The following is a 21,188-nucleotide window of genomic DNA, read 5'->3' as shown; positions in this document are numbered from 1 at the left end:
TACTGTTAACCTTAACAAATAGATGGTTCAATTGATGTTCTGATGTTGTTGTTATGGAGATGTATTGTGTCTTGTTGCATTCAGTAGCTTTTAAATAAAGGACACGCATATATAAAAGACATTTTATTGGATACTCAAAGTAATTACAACAGTAAACCAGAAAAAAAAAAAAAAAAACACGAGTGAATACATTGAATGTTACATTCAAATAGCTTCCTTTTACACAAACACCTGTTTTACTTTACAGAAAATATAAACTCTTAAGCTGTACAGTTTTCTCATACAAACGTACTGATTCCACAACAGGTCATGATATAATTTAATAATGGCTGCATAACATTATGCAGAGGAAATACAACAGGTTTAGTGCTTAAAAGGACTGATAAAATTCTCTTTTATATGTATGCAATCCTGATCAATGGATATACTAAACATCATGGACGCAATATTTATGAAATGTTTTTAAAATCCGCCGTCATTCCTGTTCTAAACTGTTGATCCAATTAAAGTGTAAGAAGGGTTTTACTTTAGCACACAGGTGGAAGGAAATGTAGGATTTACACGTTTTGGTTGGGTTTATGCATCTATTTTATCTTCATTTCTCAGTCTTTTGCCAGTAATGACACAAGTCCTTTTTTATCCAGTTCAATGACTTTAAGGTGCTGTAAAGTCTTCAATGCAGAATCACTGACTTTCATGTTCAACTTCTTCATCCTCTGAGCGCTTATTGGCCCTCTGAAGAGACAAGAATGAAATATTTAGATAAAAGTATATTAGAGAACACTTTTCTTGGTATAAATTAAATCATGTAGTTGTCTTATTTTACAGTGCATTATCAAACATGTCAAGACTCAGGGATAAAGGTGATGTTTTTGCACAAATATGACCAGCCAAACCTGTTCTTGTCTGAGAAGTACTCGGATAACTGCTTATAGAGCGTGTTGAGGTCATTCAGCTTCAAGTTACCACGTACACTCCGCGGGACAGTCTCAAATGTCCCCTCAGATACCTCTTCACGAGCATTCTGTGCTGCAACAGGAGGAAAAAAAACTCTTAATTTTTTATATTAACGCAGATGTTGATGACCTTTATTACGGTGCCAATGTTACAATTTTTGATAGTTTTCTTCTTTCCTTACATTCAGACTGTGCTTGAGTTTGAGGTTCTTCTGTCGGCACAGCCTAAAGAAACAGAACCACATTCATTAGACTAAAAACGTCACAAATAAATTACACTTTAAATGGGTATATGCACAGCCATTTAAAAATTATGGTCAGAAGTTTTTTAAACAGAAATTAACACTTTTATTCAACAAGGATGCATTAAATTGATCAAAAAAAGGTAATTGCAGCTGTTTATCTGACAATTCTGAGCTTTTTTCTTTTGCTATATAAACTTACAATTGTAAAAAAAAAAGTCAGAAATGGGAGTTTGTATCTCACAATTCTGACTTTTCTCAGAAAAGTCTGATTTTGAAGGGAAAAAATCTGAAAAAAAAAAGAAAGACTGATAAGTTCTCATGATTACGAGTTTATATCTTGCAATTCTGATTTAGCTCGTCTTAGAAAGTCAGAAAACAAAGTCAGAAATGTGAGTCTGTATCATATTGACTTCATTTCTCAGAATTGGAAGTTTGTATTATTGAATCCTGAGGAAAAAGGTCAGAATTGCAAGTAGATATCATGAAATTCTGAGGGAAAAATTCAAAATTTCAAGCTTGCATCATGGAATTTTGAGGGGGGGAAAATTCTGAATTCAGAGTCTGTATCATGGAATTCTGAGGAAAAAATTCTGAATTTCGAATTTGTATCATGGAATTGTGCCATGGAATTCTGAGTAAAAAAGTCAGAATTGTAAGTTTGTATCACGGAATTCTGAAGAAAAATAAAAAGAAAGTCAGAATTGCGAGTTTGTATCATGGAATTCTGAGGGAGAAAAAAAAAATCCAAATTGTAAGTTTATATCATGGAATTCTGAGAAAAAAAAAAAAAGTCAGAATTGCGAGTTTGTATCATGGAATCTTAAGGGGGGAAAAGTTAAAAATTGCAAATATATATAATGGAATTCTGAGGAAGAAATTCAGAATTTCGAGTTTGTGTAATGGAATTCTGAGAAAAAAAGGTTAGAATTGTAAATTTGTATCATGGAATTCTGAGAACAAAAAGTGAGAATTGCGAGTATATATTGTGGAATTCTGGGGAAAAAAGCTAGAATTGTAAGTTTGTATCATGGAATTCTGAAGAAAAAAGTCTGAATTGAGAGTATGTATTGTGGAATTCTGAGGAAAAAAGTCAGAATTGCAAGTTAATATCATAGAATTCTGAGAAAAAGTCAGAATTACGAGATGTAAGAATTTTATTGAGTGGCGGAAAACAGGCTTCCATACATAATAGACTTTTGAACAGTAGTGTAGTTATGTAATTATGGTAATAAAATGTCTAACCTCTACATTTAATGCAGCAACAGATGAGCAGAGAACATCTCTCGCTTCTTGTTCTTCTTCTGTCAGAGGTGGAACCTTGAACACAAGATTTCCTATTAGCACACTTACAGTCCAAATCCAAAAACCTCATGAAACTACTTTATTTTTACTTTAGACCACAGTAAAATCATTGTGTATGGCCTCTAGTATAGTAAGATTGACACAAACCCTTTGGTTTATTAGATTTGAGCTGCACAACTGAATGAATACCTGCACATCTGCTGTGTTCTGCAGCTGTTGAACCAGGTGCACTGTAGTGTCCAAGTGAGCTCGTATCGAGTCCATTGATCGTTTCTGTTCTGCTGCGATCTCCTCCACCTGCGCACACAGAGCCGCATGCCGTGCTTTGATTGCCGACAGATTCTCCAGCAACTGAACAGGGTTTCCCTGAAATCCACAACCACAAATTTAGAAGGAGACACAGTCACCATTTTAAAAAAAAAATCGACAAACAAATACAAACATACCTCAAACGTGCCCGCTTCTCGCGCATTGGCCATGAAGTCAAACTTCAGCCGCTTTTCCACATATTCTATATCAGCTTCTGCTTTCTGGAACTACAAAGACACAGATCTAAACATCGTAACTCATTAAATATTCAAAAGATTTGATTTGTGCTTTTGGCATTCCATGGCTCATCTGAATGAGGGTACAACCTAAAACCTGAAACCCTATTAGCAATATTGCACTACTCTGAACTCAGTGGACAGCAGAGGCAATACTGATAGGGTCTCAAGAATTAGGATCAGGCATTATGACCTGTAAAACAGAGAAGACAAACAACAATATGCCAACGGTGCACCTCTTTGAAAACTTCAAACATGTGCAAAGCTATTCTCAGACGCTTTGACAATACTATTGCACTGCTAGCTGTCCAATACAGTAGTGCAATGAAGTCAGAGCACCTGTTAACAGCACTTGATGCGGCTGACCACGCGGCTGACCCTACCTTTGAGAAAAATCCCTGGCCAATGCCCTTTTAACATTGCACTGCTTTAATAACTGGGTTATCAGTAGTACAATATAAAAGGGGCACTGGACAGACAGTACGCATTCAGGGCAGTCCATTCGCATGCTGAAATATCCAATCATGTAAATAATCAACATAAATCCTAGAAAGAAAAACACAATTGTCACAAACATAAAAACATTATAGTGCCGAGATACAGATATGTAGATGGATCATAATAAAGGCAATCATTTTAAAAAGTGAGTGTTTACTGTTATGGTATTTTGTACTTTATAGCCATTTTGCATTGTTTAATTTAATAGGTAACAACCATTGCATCATGGAATTCTGAGGAAAAAGTGTCAGATTTGCAATTTTGTATCATGGAATTCTGAGGGAAAGAGTGTTAGAATTGCGAGTTAATATGGTATTCTGAGAAAAAGATCGGAATTGTGAGTTTGTATCATGGAATTCTGAGGAAAAAGTGTCAGAATCCCGAGTCTGTATCATGGAATTTTGAGTGAAAAATCAGAATAGCGATCTTGTACCATGGAATTCTGAGGAAAAAGTGTCAGAATTGAAAGTTAATTTTGAGAAAAGTGATTGTTTGTATCATGGATTTCTATTTTTTTTTCTCTGAATTCCATGATACATACCAGCAATTCTGACTTTTCTCTAGATTCTATATTAACTCTCAATTCTGACACTTTTTCCTCAGAATTCCATGGTACAAGATTGCTATTATGACTTCTTTTTCCAGAATTCCAAGTTTGTATTATGGAATTCTGGAAAAAAAAAAGGTCAGAATTGGGAATTTGTATCATTGAATTCTGAGAAAAATAGGCAAAATTGTGAGTTTGTATCATGGAAATCTGAGAAAAAAAAAAGTCAGCATTGTGAGTTTGTATCATGGAATTCTGAGGAAAAAAAGTCAGCATTGCGAGTTTGTATCATGGAATTCTAAGGAAAAAAAGTCAGCATTGCGAGTTTGTATCATGGAATTCTGAGAGAAATAAGTCAGAATTGCAAATTTGTATCATGGAATTCTGAAAGAAATAGTCAGAACTGCAAGTTTGTATCATGGAATTCTGAGAAAAAAGTCAAAATTACAAGTTTGTATCATGGAATTCTGAAAGAAATGAGTCATAACTGCAAGTTTGTATCATGGAATTCTGAAAAAAAAAATAGAATTGCAAATATGTATCATGGAATTCTGAAAGAAAGTCAGAACGACAAGTTTGTATCATGGAATTCTGAGAGAAATAAGTCAGAATTGCAAGTTTGTATCATGGATAAATTATGGTAACAACCATAATTATACAGACAAAAATTATAAATGATTCTGACACTGGCAGTGTAGTAAAATTACTGTTAGTTCACTGCAAAGAGCAAATCTACGCCCCCTATCGTCTTCACTTCTATGCGATATTTGAAAAAAAATTACTTTAATGCATGTTATTATGGTTTTACTTCAACAGAATTCAATATAGCTTTTATGAGATTGGGCATACAAATGATCAGAGTCTTCAAAATCCAAACTTTTACATGGAGGTATGTGCGTCTTGCAGAAGCAATGGACACATTTTTTAAAATAAATTCTCATCAGTTAATAACAATTGCTACAATAACATGCTGTGTATATAAAAACATAGCGTTTACACATATTTAAATATCCTACGAAATAAGCTATAATGACTAAGTTATGGATGCAGCGCGCAGTTTCGCGGACACACGCACAGGCCCTCCCGCGCCCGCAGTCCCCTCACCGCCGATCAGCGCTTCACACAGCAACCATCCAGCTGAATTAACACTTTTCGCAATGAATTCCATGGTTTCGATTCAAAATGTGCACATTGTCGCAATTTAATCATATCAAGGCTGATTTGCGCTGTAAACGTAACTGAATAGAGACATTAGCAGTGGCACTAGTTAGCCATCCAGCTACATGTTTTTCGTAATTTTCTCCCCTCCAACCTGAGGGAAAGTCAGAGGCATTTGCAGAACATGTAATTCTTCGTGTTTGTTCTACATTGCGTTGTCTATCGTAAAGACACCGGTGTTATTTACAGTTTGACGCGTACGGTCGGTTTACACTTAAAAATATTGATGCAAACGTTTGGCTGAAAAACAGCTTACCATCGCCTCCAGCTTATCAACTGTCTCCATGTTGAATAGTTTACATTCCTGAAGCAGCCCCGGAAATATAAAGCTCGCAGCAGAACGCAAGGCCTTCTCTGATTGGTCAGCTGTCAGAGAGCGTTGAAGATGATTGGTCAGTTCAGAAGGAGAACGAGAGGAAAAGGGGCGGTATGTTCGGATTCTAATGTACTGTCTTGAACGTACTACAAAGTGTATGTATAATGTTATAGTATTTAAAAATGTAAAATATACTACCAGTCAAAAAAATTGAACTGTAAGATTTTTTTTTTAAAGAATTATTTTCTGCTTAACAAGCCCGCATTTATTTGATCCAAAAATACAGTAAAAGCAGTAATATTGTGAAATATTTATACTATTTAAAATAGGCCTAACTGTTTTCTATTTGAATATATTTAAAATGTAATTTATTCCTGTGATAAAAGCTACATTTTTAGCATCATTACTCCAGTCTTCAGTCACATGATCCTTCAGAAATCATTCTAATATACTGATTTGCTGTTCAAGAAACATTTTTTTATTATTATTCTCAATATTTAAAACAGTTGAGAATTTTTTTTAGGATTGTTAATGAATAGAAATATCCAAAGATCCGTATTTATCTGAATTAAAAAGCTTTTGTAACATGACACACTGTACCATTCAAAAGCTTGGAGTTAATACTTTTATTTAGCAAGGGTGCTTTAAATTGATCAAATATGATAAAGACATTTATAATGTTACAAAATATTTATATTTCAGATAAATGCTGTTCTTCGGAACTTTCTATTTATCAAAGAAACCTGAAAAACTTCTGATCAGCTGTTTTTAACATAATAATAATAAATGTTTTTTGAGCAGCAAATCAGAATATTATAATGATTTCTGAAGGATCATGTGACTGGAGTAATAATGCTAAAAAATTAGCTTTGAAATCGCAGGAATAAATTACATTTTGAAAATAGATTCAAATAGAAAACAGTGTTACGACCCATTTAGGGACCAACATAAGAGCCATTCTAAAACCAACAAAAACAACAGTGGCCAGGGCAAAAAGTTAAAAGTTTTATTGTAAAGGTAAAAAACTACGACCAAAACAGAAAACAAAAGGAAATGCACTTGAACTTACATCTTAAATAAGGATTGGTGAGCTAACTAATTTAAACTGCAACTTACTGAAGAGTTAAGAAAACTTCCTATCTACCGAAGAACAAATTAAACACAGCAAAAGTCTTCCGGGTTAGCTCACTTGCCTATGCTTTCTATATACTCTGAATTAACTAAACAAACAATCACTCACCATCCTTAAAAGAAAATAAGGAAAACAAAACCCAAAATCAAACACAAAACAGAGTTCCCAGGGCAAGCCACCATTGAAGTGCCACCAGCAGCTCTTAAATAGGCAGAGGCTTCAGGTGTGTGTGCTAGTCTCCGCCCCCATCCAATTAGTAGCTGCACTCAGGACAGAAACAAAGAGAGAAAGAGCAGGGGCTCGTAACAATTTTTAATGAATGGTATACTCACAATCCATGGTGAAAATTCCAATACAGAACAAATGTCCCAATATACAACTTAATGTTGTTGTTTTTTGAGACTCCAAATCAGAAAAAAAAAAAACATTTCAATTAACTTCATTAAAATCTTTTAAAACAGGCTTACTTGGCAGTTGCTTGGACATAGCTGTACAGGCAGGATATCGGTCTCTAGATGGTTCGTGGACACCTCGTTATGACTCTGAACAGACAAAGGAGTGTGTAGACCCCTCTGGATTAACCAGAACATTACTTCCAGCCACAAATAAAAGACATGAAATTCAGACCTGACCACTTCAACAGCAACTCCAAATACTACAGAGGACTTTAACTCAACGAAGAACCTTGACAGAGACTTCAAATGTCATTTCTAGACACCAACCCATTCATCAAGAATGGCTTGTAGTCCTCGCCACAGAGCCTTTTTTACTCTCAAACTCAAAAGATGGAGGTTTAGTCAAGAAACCATTCACAAGAGCGAAGGTTTAGAAGGATTGGCCTCAGAAAGTACAAAGCAATCAGCCAATTTATGACCCTGCTTTTAGGAATAAAAACAAACTAGCTTTTAATCAAGGTCAGACACAAAAACTCAGTTCTTGCACTGGATGAAGGAGCTGGATGTAAAGTCTGCAGTATTTTTCAATACATAAGATTTTGTACAAGATGGCTGAACAAACACTTGGAGTCAACACAAACTCATCCACTAAAGTAGCTGCTCTGTGTCTAGAGTACCTACTGTCAGGGCCGTTTGAAGGAATTTGGGGGCCCCAAGCAAAATGGACATGGAGGCCCCCCGCACGCACGCACGCACACAAAGGAACCACAGCATAGCCATACAGTTTTATAATAAAAAATAATGTTTTTTTTATTAATATAATCCATCTGTTCAGGTACAGAATGCATCACAGAGTGTCTGACACCTAGAAATTTGACAGGCACTACTGTATATAAAAAATTCTGAAATGTCCATGGGCAAAAGTTACTAGTATTTAAACAGTTTGATGGGAATTCAGTAGTGATTTGCACTGTTTTTTTTTTCTAACAATATGACAGCACACACTTATCAGTTTAAACTCTGGGCTGTGCAGGATATCAGCTATAATTATAGAGCTTGTGGTACCTTGTGCTGAAGAGGAAACATCAGCACTGAGAAGTGATGCATCTGTTGATGTTGAGGATGAAGTTGATGGTGTAGCTGGGAAAATAATAATTTAAAAAAATCTGAAATTACCATTTCACTGTTAGCATATTGAAAGAGGTCACTTTTAACAGCTCAGCTCAGGTCAGTGAGAGAAATTCACTCTACCTTCATCAGTGGAGGTATCCTTAGGAAGAGCCTGAGGGCTGAGAAATTTAAGCAAAGCACCTTGAGGGAGAAAGAAAAGATGGTAATACTTTATAATAATAACAATCATTAATAGAAGGTAAATTGACAGTTAATTAATCTTTAGTCTTTAGCTATGTATTTACTGAATGAGCACTGTGCAGCTGTTCGTCCGACTGTACTCTATTTTATTTTATTTTTCTAAACTGTTTTAATTATTCTTATTTCTTTTAATTATTTTAATTTCTTCTATGTAAAGAACTTTGAATTGCCATTGTGTATGAAATGTGCTATATAAATACACTTTTTACTGTTAACAAACAATGAAATTATAATTAAATGTTTACTAATTATTAGTAGTGCTGTGAGTCGACTACCAATGCTTAAAAACATCCCAAGCTAATGTTTGATGCACAGAATTTATTGTGTGGTTTTCCTAAATAGATCATCACAGTGGAATAGTTAGTATAGCATGCTATGCCACTTTCATCAAAACCTATTACAAAGCTATAGCAATGTCATGTCATTAAATATGATAAACAGCGATTCTGGAACAGATCTGCGTCTTCCTTATCCCGTTAAAAAACATATTACAGTATGTAACCATATTCCTCCGTTCAAAAAAAAAGTTGCTCTAACTGTTCGTTACAAGCAGCATTTGCTGTCAGGCAGTTAGCTTAGCTAACATACATAAACATATTTCTGCTAGCCTACCTGCTGCAAAATTGCACCAAGACAAGTAGAGGTATTTTATGTGTGTAATTTATCACTTACCACTGTCTTGTTTTTTCTTATCCTCCTCTTCCTTTCTCTTCTTTCTTTTTTGGCTTCCTTTCCGCTTCATGACTGCCGAGGAAGTTTTGTATTTTGCCGGCACTGGCAGCAGAGATCGCGTGGTTGGCTGGCTGCTGTCAGCGAGGGGGGCCCCTTTGAGGGGGATCCCGATAACAGTGTCATTGCACTTTACTGCATTCTAGTGATGGGATTTATGGCTCTTTGAGGGGATCCGGATCTTGGCGATCCGTTCCTTTCAAAGAGCCGTTCAAAAGAACGGCTCTTTTGGCTCTTTTTAAATATTTAGTCAGTTTTAGGAAGCCAGTTTGGGGGCATCTCAGTTTATCCTGGAAATAATCACTGGGAGGAATTATGAGGTGAGATTTGTAGTCAAATAATTAAAACTCAGATATCACACACCAATATCTGAGTTTGAATTATTCTGAAATATTGATTATTACCTCATTTGTCATGTGTGGACTATATTCCATAGGGCTGCACAACATCCCTCTGCGCCTTAGACAGTGGCATCACTATTTTGGATTTACCTTTAGTACAAAGTGTGTTGCTGCGTCCCAATTCGCATACTTATACTATGCCCTTAAAGTATGTACTCTTTTTGTGAAGAAAGTACATACTTTTGAGTATGTAGCAGAAAAGTAGGCAAGCTTTGGGACATACTACTTCGTCTGTTGCTTAGTTACCTAAATCCTGTCACTGTTTAAACTGCCCTGTCAGTTAATATCATCTACATTTCGTTTAATTTGATTTCCTACCGTATTAGAGAGAAATGAAGAGGCACATTCTTATACTAGTCTTTTATGCCGAGAACTTTGCTCGTGTTTACATAATAATAATTAAAATTAATGATGCATTTAAAAGTTAATGACCAAACCTGTCATTATAAAAGTTCATAATGTTGCTGCACATGAAATATACCATGGATAACATTATTTAAATATTATTTATTAGGTTACACATTGATTAGTTATCTCAAAAACCCCTTTCTCTACCTGTCCGTTGGTAGCGCGTATCCGCCATGTTTGTAGTTTTTTTAAACATTTTTTATGCGTGTTTGTAGTTATAATCGGATCCTCGTTCACCGCGCAATGTGTTGTGGCCAATATTAGCCGTTAGAGTGTGCATTGATCCGCACTTCGAATTCTTAAGTTAAGTAGTAGACCATCCGGGAATAATTTGTGTGCATCTGTGTGAAACCAAAGTCCCTTTGGTGAAACACGCATAGGAAAAAAGAACGACAGAAAGAACGGCTCCCCCCCAGCCGCGACTCGGCTCCCATCGTTCATGTTTATGAGCCGTTCAAAAGAATCGGTTCGTTCGCGAACGTCACAACTCTACTGCATTCACTATCAATGGGGCGCTCACGCAGTTTGTTGCTGCATTTTTTTCTTAACCAGTCGTTGTCTTGGGGCCCCAGGCCAGCTCGGGGCCCCAAGCAATTGCTTGGTTTGCCTGCCTTGTCGCGACGGGCCTGCCTACTGTTCAATAAATAACATTGCCATAGTCTCAGGAAAACAATTCCTCAAGAATGATCACTCCAAGATGATCAATATCTGTAACTTCCTGAGAAACACATGTGCAAACTCTACATAGGAACAGATAGAACACATTGTAGCAGTACGGTCCATCCATTTAGCTACATGCTCAAAATGAGTGATATTCATCCACATCATTCTCTGTGAAGGGAAAAACCAATAGATTTTCTTATAAACAAAGTCAACATTAGCTTCAGATGGTACAGCTGCTTGATTTTGTCAAACTGCTAAAAGTTCTAATTTTTCCAAATACAGAGGTCCATTTCCAATTTTATGGAGTACAGTTCTTCTAACCATTTCAGCTCAGTCACATGCAATTTGTTTTTCTTTAACCTACAGCTCTTTAGGTCAAATTTCAAGTTCTAGTTTAATCACATTCTAAGACCCTTCAACAAATTAATCTTCATGCAAATCAAATCTGGTCTGCAAAAGTTTCAAGCATCCTCACTAGAATCGGTTTTACCAAAATCTGCAAAGTTCCTCCATCACAAAATTTCCCCTGACAAAAATATTCCAAAAGGTAGTAAGAAAACCTACTGCAAACAAACATAAGCAAAAACAAAAAATTTAACCAATGAAATAACTTCAGCCCATGACCACTGAAAAATTGTTTACACAAAAGAATGGCAAAAATTGGTCAAAACCAACCTTTCACACTAATAAATGCAACCAAAGGACATGCCCAAAGTAGCCATGCATCAAATACAAAAAGCATGCTACAAACAAGTAGCAGTGCTCTAGACACAAAAGCATGCTACAGAAACAAAGCAGAAATGCATCAAAACACAAAAAGCATGCTACCGAACACAAACGCATGCTACTAAGCAAAAGTAGCAATGCACTAAACACGAAAGCATGCTATAAGACACAAAAGCATGCTACCAAAAAGCAAAAGTAGCACTGCATTAAACACAAAAGCATGCTAAAAACAGACACAAAGGTAGCAATGCATACATAAGCTACAAAACACAAGTAGAACTGCCTCAACTTATTGAAACAAACTACAGAACATCGAAGTAGCACATAAATCACCACAAAGCATTCTACAACACAAAAATAGCAGTCCAGCCAAAAAGCATTTAAGTAATGAATCATGCTACAAAAAGTAGCTCTTCAAACAAAAGGCGGTTCATATCCCGGACGAGCCCCCAATTTATGTTATGACCCATTTAGGGACCAACATAAGAGCCATTCTAAAACCAACAAAAACAACAGTGGCCAGGGCAAAAAGTTAAAAGTTTTATTGTAAAGGTAAAAAACTACGACCAAAACAGAAAACAAAAGGAAATGCACTTGAACTTACATCTTAAATAAGGATTGGTGAGCTAACTAATTTAAACTGCAACTTACTGAAGAGTTAAGAAAACTTCCTATCTACCGAAGAACAAATTAAACACAGCAAAAGTCTTCCGGGTTAGCTCACTTGCCTATGCTTTCTATATAATCTGAATTAACTAAACAAACAATCACTCACCATCCTTAAAAGAAAATAAGGGAAACAAAACCCAAAATCAAACACAAAACAGAGTTCCCAGGGCAAGCCACCATTGAAGTGCCACCAGCAGCTCTTAAATAGGCAGAGGCTTCAGGTGTGTGGGCTAGTCTCCGCCCCCATCCAATTAGTAGCTGCACTCAGGACAGAAACAAAGAGAGAAAGAGCAGGGGCTCGTAACAACAGGTATTTGGTAACACTTTACAATAAGGTTCATTAGTTAACATTAGTTAAAAACATTAGTTAACATGAATTAATAATGAACTGCATATATACAGCATTTATTAATCTTTGTTAATGTTAATTTCAACATTTACTAATACATTATTAAAATCTTGTTAACATTAGTTAATGTGTGAACTAACTTGAATAAACAATGAACAAATGTATTTTCGTTAACTAACGTTAATGAAGATTAGTAAATACAGTAACAAATGCTCATGGTACGTTCATGTTAGTTAGTACATTAACTAATTATTTTAAATAGTAAAAATATTTCAACATTTTACTGTTTTTGCTGTACTTTGGATCAAATAAATGCAGGTTTGGTGAGCAGAAGAGACTTATTTAAAAAACAATAAAAATCCTACTGTTCAAAAACGTTTGACTGGTAGTGTATGCTACCTGCTGTCCTTAAATAGCAATAAAAAATTCAGAGAAAAGTTTCAATGACGTTTCAACCAATCCGACCAATCGACCGCCAGAATGTGAGCAACCACTGAAAGAGTAGGCGACGATAAGCGCCGCCTCTTTTAATGTGACTGACAAAAATTCTCTTCAATCATAGTACTGCATATACACCGCTACACCAATCAGAGAAGACAAGTACCTCACAGGGTCAACAAAGCTTGGTTGCGCCGTAGGCTCGCTCTCGCCCGGTTGTCTTGTTAGAGGACGTTGGAGTCACAGTCAGGAGGGGCTCTATATAAAACATTAATTTTAAAACAGCAAGCACTTACAGAAAAGCAAGCCAGCATGTTCTCCCGCATCGCTAGACCAGCCTCCACCCTCGTCCGGAGCCTGTCCACCTCCTCCCAGGTAAAATATCATTTTTGTGAATATGCGAGTGCGCTAACATTAGCCTCCGTGATTTGTAGGATTAATATGCGATGTCGTTGACATGTCAAACTGAGATTAATATCCAATGTACTTTTTTCCTTTACTCATTCGTGTTTCCCAACGAGCCATAGACTGCAATAGTATAACTGTAACTGAGTTAAAACAAACTGCATCCAGGCAACCTAAAAGTTGTCTTGCTTGACATTTAGCCACCACACTGACAGTAAGCGTAGGTGTTGCGACACAACTAATTTCTTAGTCATATTGTCTTTATGCGAATGTAACTCGCAAGGATCATTCAGTATTCCCCACGAATCTGTTAAAATCCTGCTTTCTGGTATGAGAAGGTTTGCAGTCGACCTTGCCAACTCGTTTAGACTCGTCCTGGTTAGAGGAGGTATCACTTTGACTCAAGTCCACCTTTGAAAGGTCATTACTGTAATCAGCTACTTTGCTCACTGTTGCGTAGTAAATGTAACAAAGTGTCTTGATCTCTAATGAGATCGGGCTTAATGCAGATTTTGTGTTGTGAACAGCAAGACCATGGGGAAAAGGGCTAGAGATGCTGCTCAGATTAGATGTGCCATCTGATATATTTCGTGCTTTTTAAGGCTTGTACTTTTATTTCTATACAGCAGGGGTTTCAAACTGAGATCTGGGGACCATAGACAAATGTAAAACATTTAAATGTGAGAATAAATATTATAGATGTGATTAAACTAAAATAAGCAAATATAAAACATGAGCAATACGTCCACAAGTAGAGTACTATAGTAAGATGTAACAAAATCGAAATATTTTGCACAGATTAATAATGTAACTTGTTCACAGTATACAGTCAAACCAAAATGTATTAAAACGCCTTATCACAGTTATCACAGTTTAGTTGCTATAGTTTAGAAAATGGTAATAAAATATGACAAATTTAGAGTTAAACTGTGTCAGAACAAATTCATCTTGATAATGTCAGATAACTTTGATAAAAACAAGGTCAAAGTGTCAAATCAAAAATTTAATCCCAAATTTGTATCAATTTTACTGGTAGTCCACTGTATGAACAATTTTTTTGTGTATAATATGTCACAGTTTACTTTATTTTGCTATCCTCACTTACATAAATTAACTGTAGTGTCCTGCACCCACTAGTAAAAAAATATATAAAAAATTATATCTGGTGTCTGGATCATTTTTGGTTAGATGCTCATTTGGATCTTTATAAATGAAAAATATATAGCTGTTAGTATGGGGTGCTTTTGTCATGAGAATGATCATATTTGGGAGTTTGTTGCATTTGTATAAAACTAATTAGTTTGCTTGCTTAAGCACATTTCTATGCCATAAAGACTTCCTTTGTACTGTCTAAACCATTTACAGAGTCCTTAATCACTTAGTTTAAACCCTTCCTCTCCATCATGAGTGGTAGTAAAAATTCCCATTGGCGTATTTCCAGACTGAAAAGGTCCCAGGGTCAAGATAAAAAAAAAATGTTAGTGTGACCTACATGTTTAAACACTGAAAGACACACACACACACACACACACACACACACACACACACACACACACACACACTCACTCACGGGCAATCATTTTTTTTAAACATTTGCATTCAGTGGTTGTTTCATGTTTTTATTCGGTCATTATTATAACCAGATTATGATTAATGATTCCTCTTTAAAGTATATAGAGCCAAAGGGTGCTTTAATTGTAAGAGAAAGGTGAATCAGCAAATATTTTAAATAATATAGTTTTCTTCTCCTTGCAGCACAATGCGAAAGTTGCTGTCTTGGGTGCCTCAGGTGGCATTGGGCAGCCCCTGTCTCTCCTGCTGAAGAACAGCCCTTTGGTGAGCGAGCTGTCACTTTACGATATTGCCCACACTCCTGGAGTGGCTGCTGACCTCAGTCACATTGAGACCAGAGCCACCGTCACAGGTACAGAGATTGTTTCAGCTTCTCAAGCCTTTTAGATTTTGAGTGGTCATTTTTGAGAAAGTTGTTGACTTTAAATTGGTCTGCTATAGTGTTCACTGTTTTTCCTCGCAGGCTACATGGGAGCAGATCAGTTGGGTGCTGCACTGAAAGGCTGTGAGGTTGTTGTCATCCCTGCTGGTGTCCCAAGGAAGCCTGGTGGGTATATATTTTTTTTTACCTGTGGTTTATTTTTATTTTTTCAAATTACATTACATTGATCTTATCCTCGTTTAATATTGACTCAACATTTAATTAAAATGTCCACTTAATCTTTAATATTTTCTATCATATTATGATAGAAAAGCTACAGTAATTGTAATTTCTTGAATATGTGGACATCAAAACGTATAAACTCAGAGTGAGGGTTTAAACTTTTATTTTGAAATTGCAATGAACAGTTAGCATATTGAGAAAGATACTGATGTATTCTCCTGTGTTCACGTAGGTTTATAAATTATTTACCTTACAAATCTGATGAAATGGCACATTTTGCATTCTCTGATGAACGTTATAATAAACCCAAACTCGCAACAACATGCAGAGATTGAGTTTGAATTTTTAAAGTGTCTTCTTAGTTATTTAAATTATTTAACATTTCTATATTCAAAATTTTATATGTAGAACATTAATCTCAACATGAATTTATGAATTTGATTGCACTCATGCCACCTCTAAGCCTCATTAAACATATGAAAATACACCTACAAGCCACTTTTGTGTTCTTCCACTGTAGTACAAATAAACTTTAATGCTGATTTTATTTGATTGGTAACTTATTCTTATTCTAATTTTACTTGTTCTAATTCTGTTGTTTTAATTAGAATTTTATTTTTTATTTTATTTTTTTACAAAATTTGACATAAAAGATGACACACATTTAATAAAGTTGCCAAAAATCTCATTACAAATGTAAAAAAAAGTTACCCTCTAAATAACTTTATGGAGTCAAACATCACCCCGTAACGGGAAGACCTCAAATCAAATTTTCGATCAGATTTTTTGATTATTGATTAGAAGGTGCTCCTGAAATTTTGACTGTACTTCTAATTTTTTTAAGTTAGGAGCACAAGTGCTCCTAAAAAGAAAAGCATAGAGCCCTGCCCAGTTGTTACATTTAATAGACAAAAAATGGGGGTACAAGAGGTCCCGGGTACAAATCCTGGTCGAGCACCCAGTTGTTACATCCTGACTCAAGGAAAGACAAAAAAAAAAAAAAAAGGAACCCAGTCCAAAAGTATCATTCTAAGCCAAAAACATTTGATTGGTCTAGGGGTTACAAATGGAGATAAGGGATTAATATTAGCAAATAAACAAATAATAAACAAAAATAAGTTTTGAATAAAGATAACGGTAAAAGGTCCAGCTGTCCAGCCAAACTCAACTGCAGGATGTTAACAAAAGAAGCAGCCTCTTCCCAAACAAGGATGGAGCTCTAAAATGCCCAGATCTCTAATTAAGAATAGTGGATCTTCAGCTGGTAACCTATAGGAACAAAGAAAACCAAGCAAAGCAAACCCAAAATAACCTGACCCGTAACAGTATAAACAGGATATTGAACAAAAATTGTTGATTGGTTTAAACATAAAGGGCTTCACTTTTAAAAATAGAGGTGCTTCACAATGCCATAGAAAAACCTTTTTGGTTCAAATGTTTCCATAAAGAACCTTTAACATCTGAAGAACCTTTCTGTTTCACAAAAGTTTCTTTGTGGCGAAAGAAGGTTCTTCAGATTATGAAAAGGTAAGAAAGAGATGAGTTCTTTAAAGAACATTTGATTGAATGGTTTGTTGTGGAACCAAAAATGGTTCTTTAGTGGCATCGCTGTGAAGAACCTTTTAAAGCACTTTTTTTAAGAGTGTTGGTGACGTCAATTTATAGAAACCCACCAGAATTTCTCAAGATTGTTCTTTACATTCTTTTTTTTGTCTAGGTATGACCCGTGACGATCTGTTCAACACCAATGCCACCATTGTGGCCACATTGACTGATGCTTGTGCCCGTCACTGTCCTCAGGCCATGATCTGCATCATTGCAAACCCAGTAAGTATAAGGTCCCATGTGATATCTCACATTGCTGAGATTTTACTTCATACCTGCACAAAGGTTACTGGGTTTATAGCACTATACCTGTATTTATAATATGTAGATTGCTATTGCTTTGAACCGTCCGTTAAGATAACTGATAAATGTTCCTATTAAAAAAAATAGACTTCCGTATTGAACTTTGATAATGTAAATTTCAGGTGAACTCCACTATCCCAATTACATCAGAGATGATGAAGAAGCATGGCGTCTACAACCCCAACAGAGTCTTTGGTGTCACAACACTGGACATCGTCAGAGCAAACACTTTTGTTGCTGAGCTCAAAGTGAGTTCTGTAAATTTAATAACGATAAGAGTTGATTTTTAAATGCAGGGTTATTTATTTAATGTCATAACAAGAAAACATTGCAGCAATGTTGAAAATAAACTGACTGTGCCAATGTTTCAGGGCCTTGATCCCGCCAGAGTCAATGTGCCCGTTATTGGAGGTCATGCAGGAAAGACCATCATTCCTCTCATTTCACAGGTAAGGAAAACATTTATTTTTTTTAGTTCTGTGGCATTGCACTGCATAACCCCGCCCCTGCCCTAATCTCATTGATCCAAAAAAAAAAATCGCATAACTTCTGATTGGCTGTGATTGCTATTGTACAGATATTTTAGACTGTTTGGTGAAATTATGAAGATTATTTTATTTTATTTTATTTTATTTTATTTTTTTAGTGTACACCCAAGGTTGAGTTCCCCGCAGATCAGCTGTCTGCTTTGACTGGCAGGATCCAGGAAGCAGGAACTGAGGTTGTGAAAGCTAAAGCTGGAGCAGGTGAGAACTGAAGATTTCAGTGTTTCCCACACATAGACGAATCTGTGGCGGTGCGCCACAGATTAAATTCCGACCGCCACAGATTCAACACCGACCAAAAAAATAAATAAATAAAAAATCAATACCGACCGTCACATATTGCGTTTCGTTATTCTTTTGTACGCTATTTAAAACACGCAGCGAATTCGTTCAACTGCATTTCCTTTCCATACTCTCTATTCATCTCTGTCACTCACGCGTCTCTCCCTCAAACACACACACACACACACACACACACACACACACACACGCACACAGCCCCTCCCCTCCGTGCACACCACATCTGTCTGGATCATCTGTGGAGAGAAGACGGCTGGCGAAAGTTTGGTATCTCGTGAACACTTTTAACACACAATCACAGATTAAAAAGTGCTATAAAATATTTTATATTCTGAATACAATAGTTTCAGTGTGTTGATGTTACTGTAAGTCCCGACCCTTAGTAAACACGATTGCGCCTTCTTTAGAAAGTTAACTAGTCGCAAGTTTGCGGTAAAATGTAGCCCCCACCCCGGGCTAACCATCACATATTGCCTTCCAACCTGAGGGAAACACTGGATTTATATTCTGTTAGACTGATAATATCCCACTAAGAGGATCCAGAATATGAATTCATATTTGTCTTTGTTCACAGGCTCTGCCACTCTGTCCATGGCCTATGCTGGAGCCAGGTTCACGTTCTCCCTTCTCGACGCCATGAATGGAAAGGAGGGCGTTGTTGAATGTGCATTTGTGAGATCTGAGGAGACAGACTGCAAATACTTCTCTACACCTCTCCTGCTCGGGGTAAGTCTAGATTGACCCTCTTTAGAAGTTACTTTATCTTATTTTTAAATAATACAATTTAAAGTAAGCATAACCTGGTAAAAAAAAAAAAAAGACTAGGCTTTATTTGTTTGTAAATTTTAATTTAATTTTCACCTCTCAGAAAAACGGCATTGAGAAGAACCTTGGTCTTGGCAAGCTGTCTGCGTTTGAGGAGAAGCTGGTAGCTGAAGCCATGGATGAACTGAAGGGCTCCATCAAGAAAGGAGAAGACTTTGTTGCGAACATGAAGTGATCTGTGCTTGTGGTACGCTACCTGTGAAATGTCGTTTATTTATAAGGCTGAGTCATTGTATGTCAACAAGGTTTCCTAAAACTGTATTTTCATCATGTTCAAAGATGCAGACAGTCTTTGTACTGATTAAAACGGTCAAATCCAGCTATCAATAAAGCGGTCTGTTTACCAACTCGACATATTTTTGCTTTTCAGTTAACTCATTTCAAGATTTTGCTATTTTGAGATCTTGTTATTGACTTGTTTTGTTGTTGATAATTAGATGCAATGTGAGTGACTCTTCATAAATCAATGTGAATTCATTTTACATAAACAAAAATGACTGAGTAATCCTGTGTTTTGTTTTTTTACATCCTAATTCAAATCTTTTTACATGTGTTTATTCAAATGATTAGTGATTTAGAGGTAAAGTGTCACTGTAATGGATATTAAATTTCCTATTAATTTGTATTCTTTGTTCATAAAAAAAACTATATGAACTGTGAATCTGCCACTTAGTCATGGCATTTAAAAATGCAGTATGGCATGCATGAAAGATTTGTTTTTTTTGTTTGTTTTTTTTCTCCCAAATATTTAGCAACTATAACCAGCTAACATTTTACATCTAAAATAAATATGTGGTTTTGTGTTTTGAATATTACACATTTTCCAAATGCAGTTGTGCTCCCGTAGTAAACATATTATTTTATAATGGTTAGAAACCTATACAACATATATGGTGCTTAAATCATGTTGCTGATTAATGTTTTTTTCTTGACTTTTTTTTTTTTCTTGATTTGTTAATACAGTCAAATCAAAATTTATTCAGACACCTTCAACCTTTCTCATATTATCAGTTTATTCGGTATAGTTTAGAAAATGGTAATAAAATATGACAAGAACTCAGAGTTGAACTGTGTCAGAACAAATTCATCTTGATAGTCACAAATAAATACAGTCAAACCAAGTTTAATTTAGACACCATCAAAATTTCTCATCAGTTTATTTGCTATAGTTTAGAACATGATACTTAAATATGACAAGAACTCAGGAGTTAAACTGTGTCAGAACAAATTCATCTTGATTCTTGAACTTTGACAGAAAGGTATGTAACAAAACATGGTCAAGTCAAAATGTCAAATCAAGTATTTGGTCTCAAATTTTTTTTTATCATTTTTAGTCCACTGTATGAACAATTTTTGGGTATAACATGTCAACAGTTTATTTATCTATCCTCACTTACATAAACTATAGTGTAAGTTAAAAAAACAAGAAGTTATGTCTGGTGTCTGAATAATCTTTGGTTTGACCGTATATATATATATATATATATATATATACATATATATTGAAGGAGTGGAAGTCGGAAGACATCATGGCCTTTTTACAAATTAATATCCTTATTAATTCTTACACATTTTAGTAGATGATCTAGCTCATAAACCTTTGTTTAACTCCTAATATAATTTGTTGTGTAATATTAGTAGTGGCTAGAAAGATGTCTTAATAGAAAATCACATGATGTTAGAATAAATTGTGCTCTGAATGAGATTTGTGCTTGTTGAAGTTTCTCTTTTCTCAGACACCCGAGGTCACACCTCAGGAGGTCAGGATGACCCTCCTGATTACGTGAGCAGTTGTGACCAAGAGATCTGTGATCGGGACATCTATGACATGTGTTCTTGATAACTGATCAAATGCAAATCCCTTAGACTTGTATTAGTGAAATCCTGTTGATTTGATTCCAGTTTTCCAAGAGGCTAACTGTTAAGTGTGCGTGTATCAAGCCACACTGATAAAGAGTCTTGCCTGGCTAGGTAACCTTGACGATAGACAAGACCTCTGTGTGTGACTATATGTGTGTGTTGAATATTTCACACTTATCTAGGTTCTGGACCAATCCGGATCTTCCTAATCTATGTATTGACGTAATTAGCAACCTCTGTTAGAGTATAATTACTGGTGTT

General features: G+C 35.7%; 2 protein-coding genes across 2 annotated transcripts; one reads left to right on the top strand and one right to left on the bottom strand.

Moving 5' to 3' along the window:
* Positions 1–110: 110 nt before the first annotated feature.
* ska2 (spindle and kinetochore associated complex subunit 2) lies at positions 111–5,621 on the bottom strand. Its single transcript, XM_073829743.1, has 7 exons — positions 5,568–5,621; positions 2,950–3,039; positions 2,693–2,869; positions 2,444–2,518; positions 1,139–1,181; positions 897–1,029; positions 111–735 (listed from the first exon to the last, which is right to left on the bottom strand). Exons 1-7 carry the CDS (start codon positions 5,595–5,597, stop codon positions 603–605), a joined length of 681 nt encoding a protein of 226 aa, XP_073685844.1. The 5' UTR covers positions 5,598–5,621; the 3' UTR covers positions 111–602.
* Positions 5,622–13,105: 7,484 nt separating this feature from the next.
* Positions 13,106–19,419, top strand: mdh2 (malate dehydrogenase 2, NAD (mitochondrial)). Its single transcript, XM_073829406.1, has 9 exons — positions 13,106–13,283; positions 15,069–15,237; positions 15,349–15,432; positions 17,207–17,316; positions 17,520–17,645; positions 17,769–17,846; positions 18,044–18,143; positions 18,817–18,968; positions 19,111–19,419. The coding sequence occupies exons 1-9, from the start codon at positions 13,221–13,223 to the stop codon at positions 19,240–19,242; spliced, it is 1,014 nt and encodes a 337-aa protein (XP_073685507.1). The 5' UTR covers positions 13,106–13,220; the 3' UTR covers positions 19,243–19,419.
* The last annotated feature ends 1,769 nt before the right edge of the window (positions 19,420–21,188 follow it).

Source organism: Garra rufa, chromosome 23, assembly GCF_049309525.1.
Source record: "Garra rufa chromosome 23, GarRuf1.0, whole genome shotgun sequence".
NCBI classification, from domain to species: domain Eukaryota; kingdom Metazoa; phylum Chordata; class Actinopteri; order Cypriniformes; family Cyprinidae; genus Garra; species Garra rufa.
This window is presented reverse-complemented; position numbering and strand designations above follow the sequence as displayed.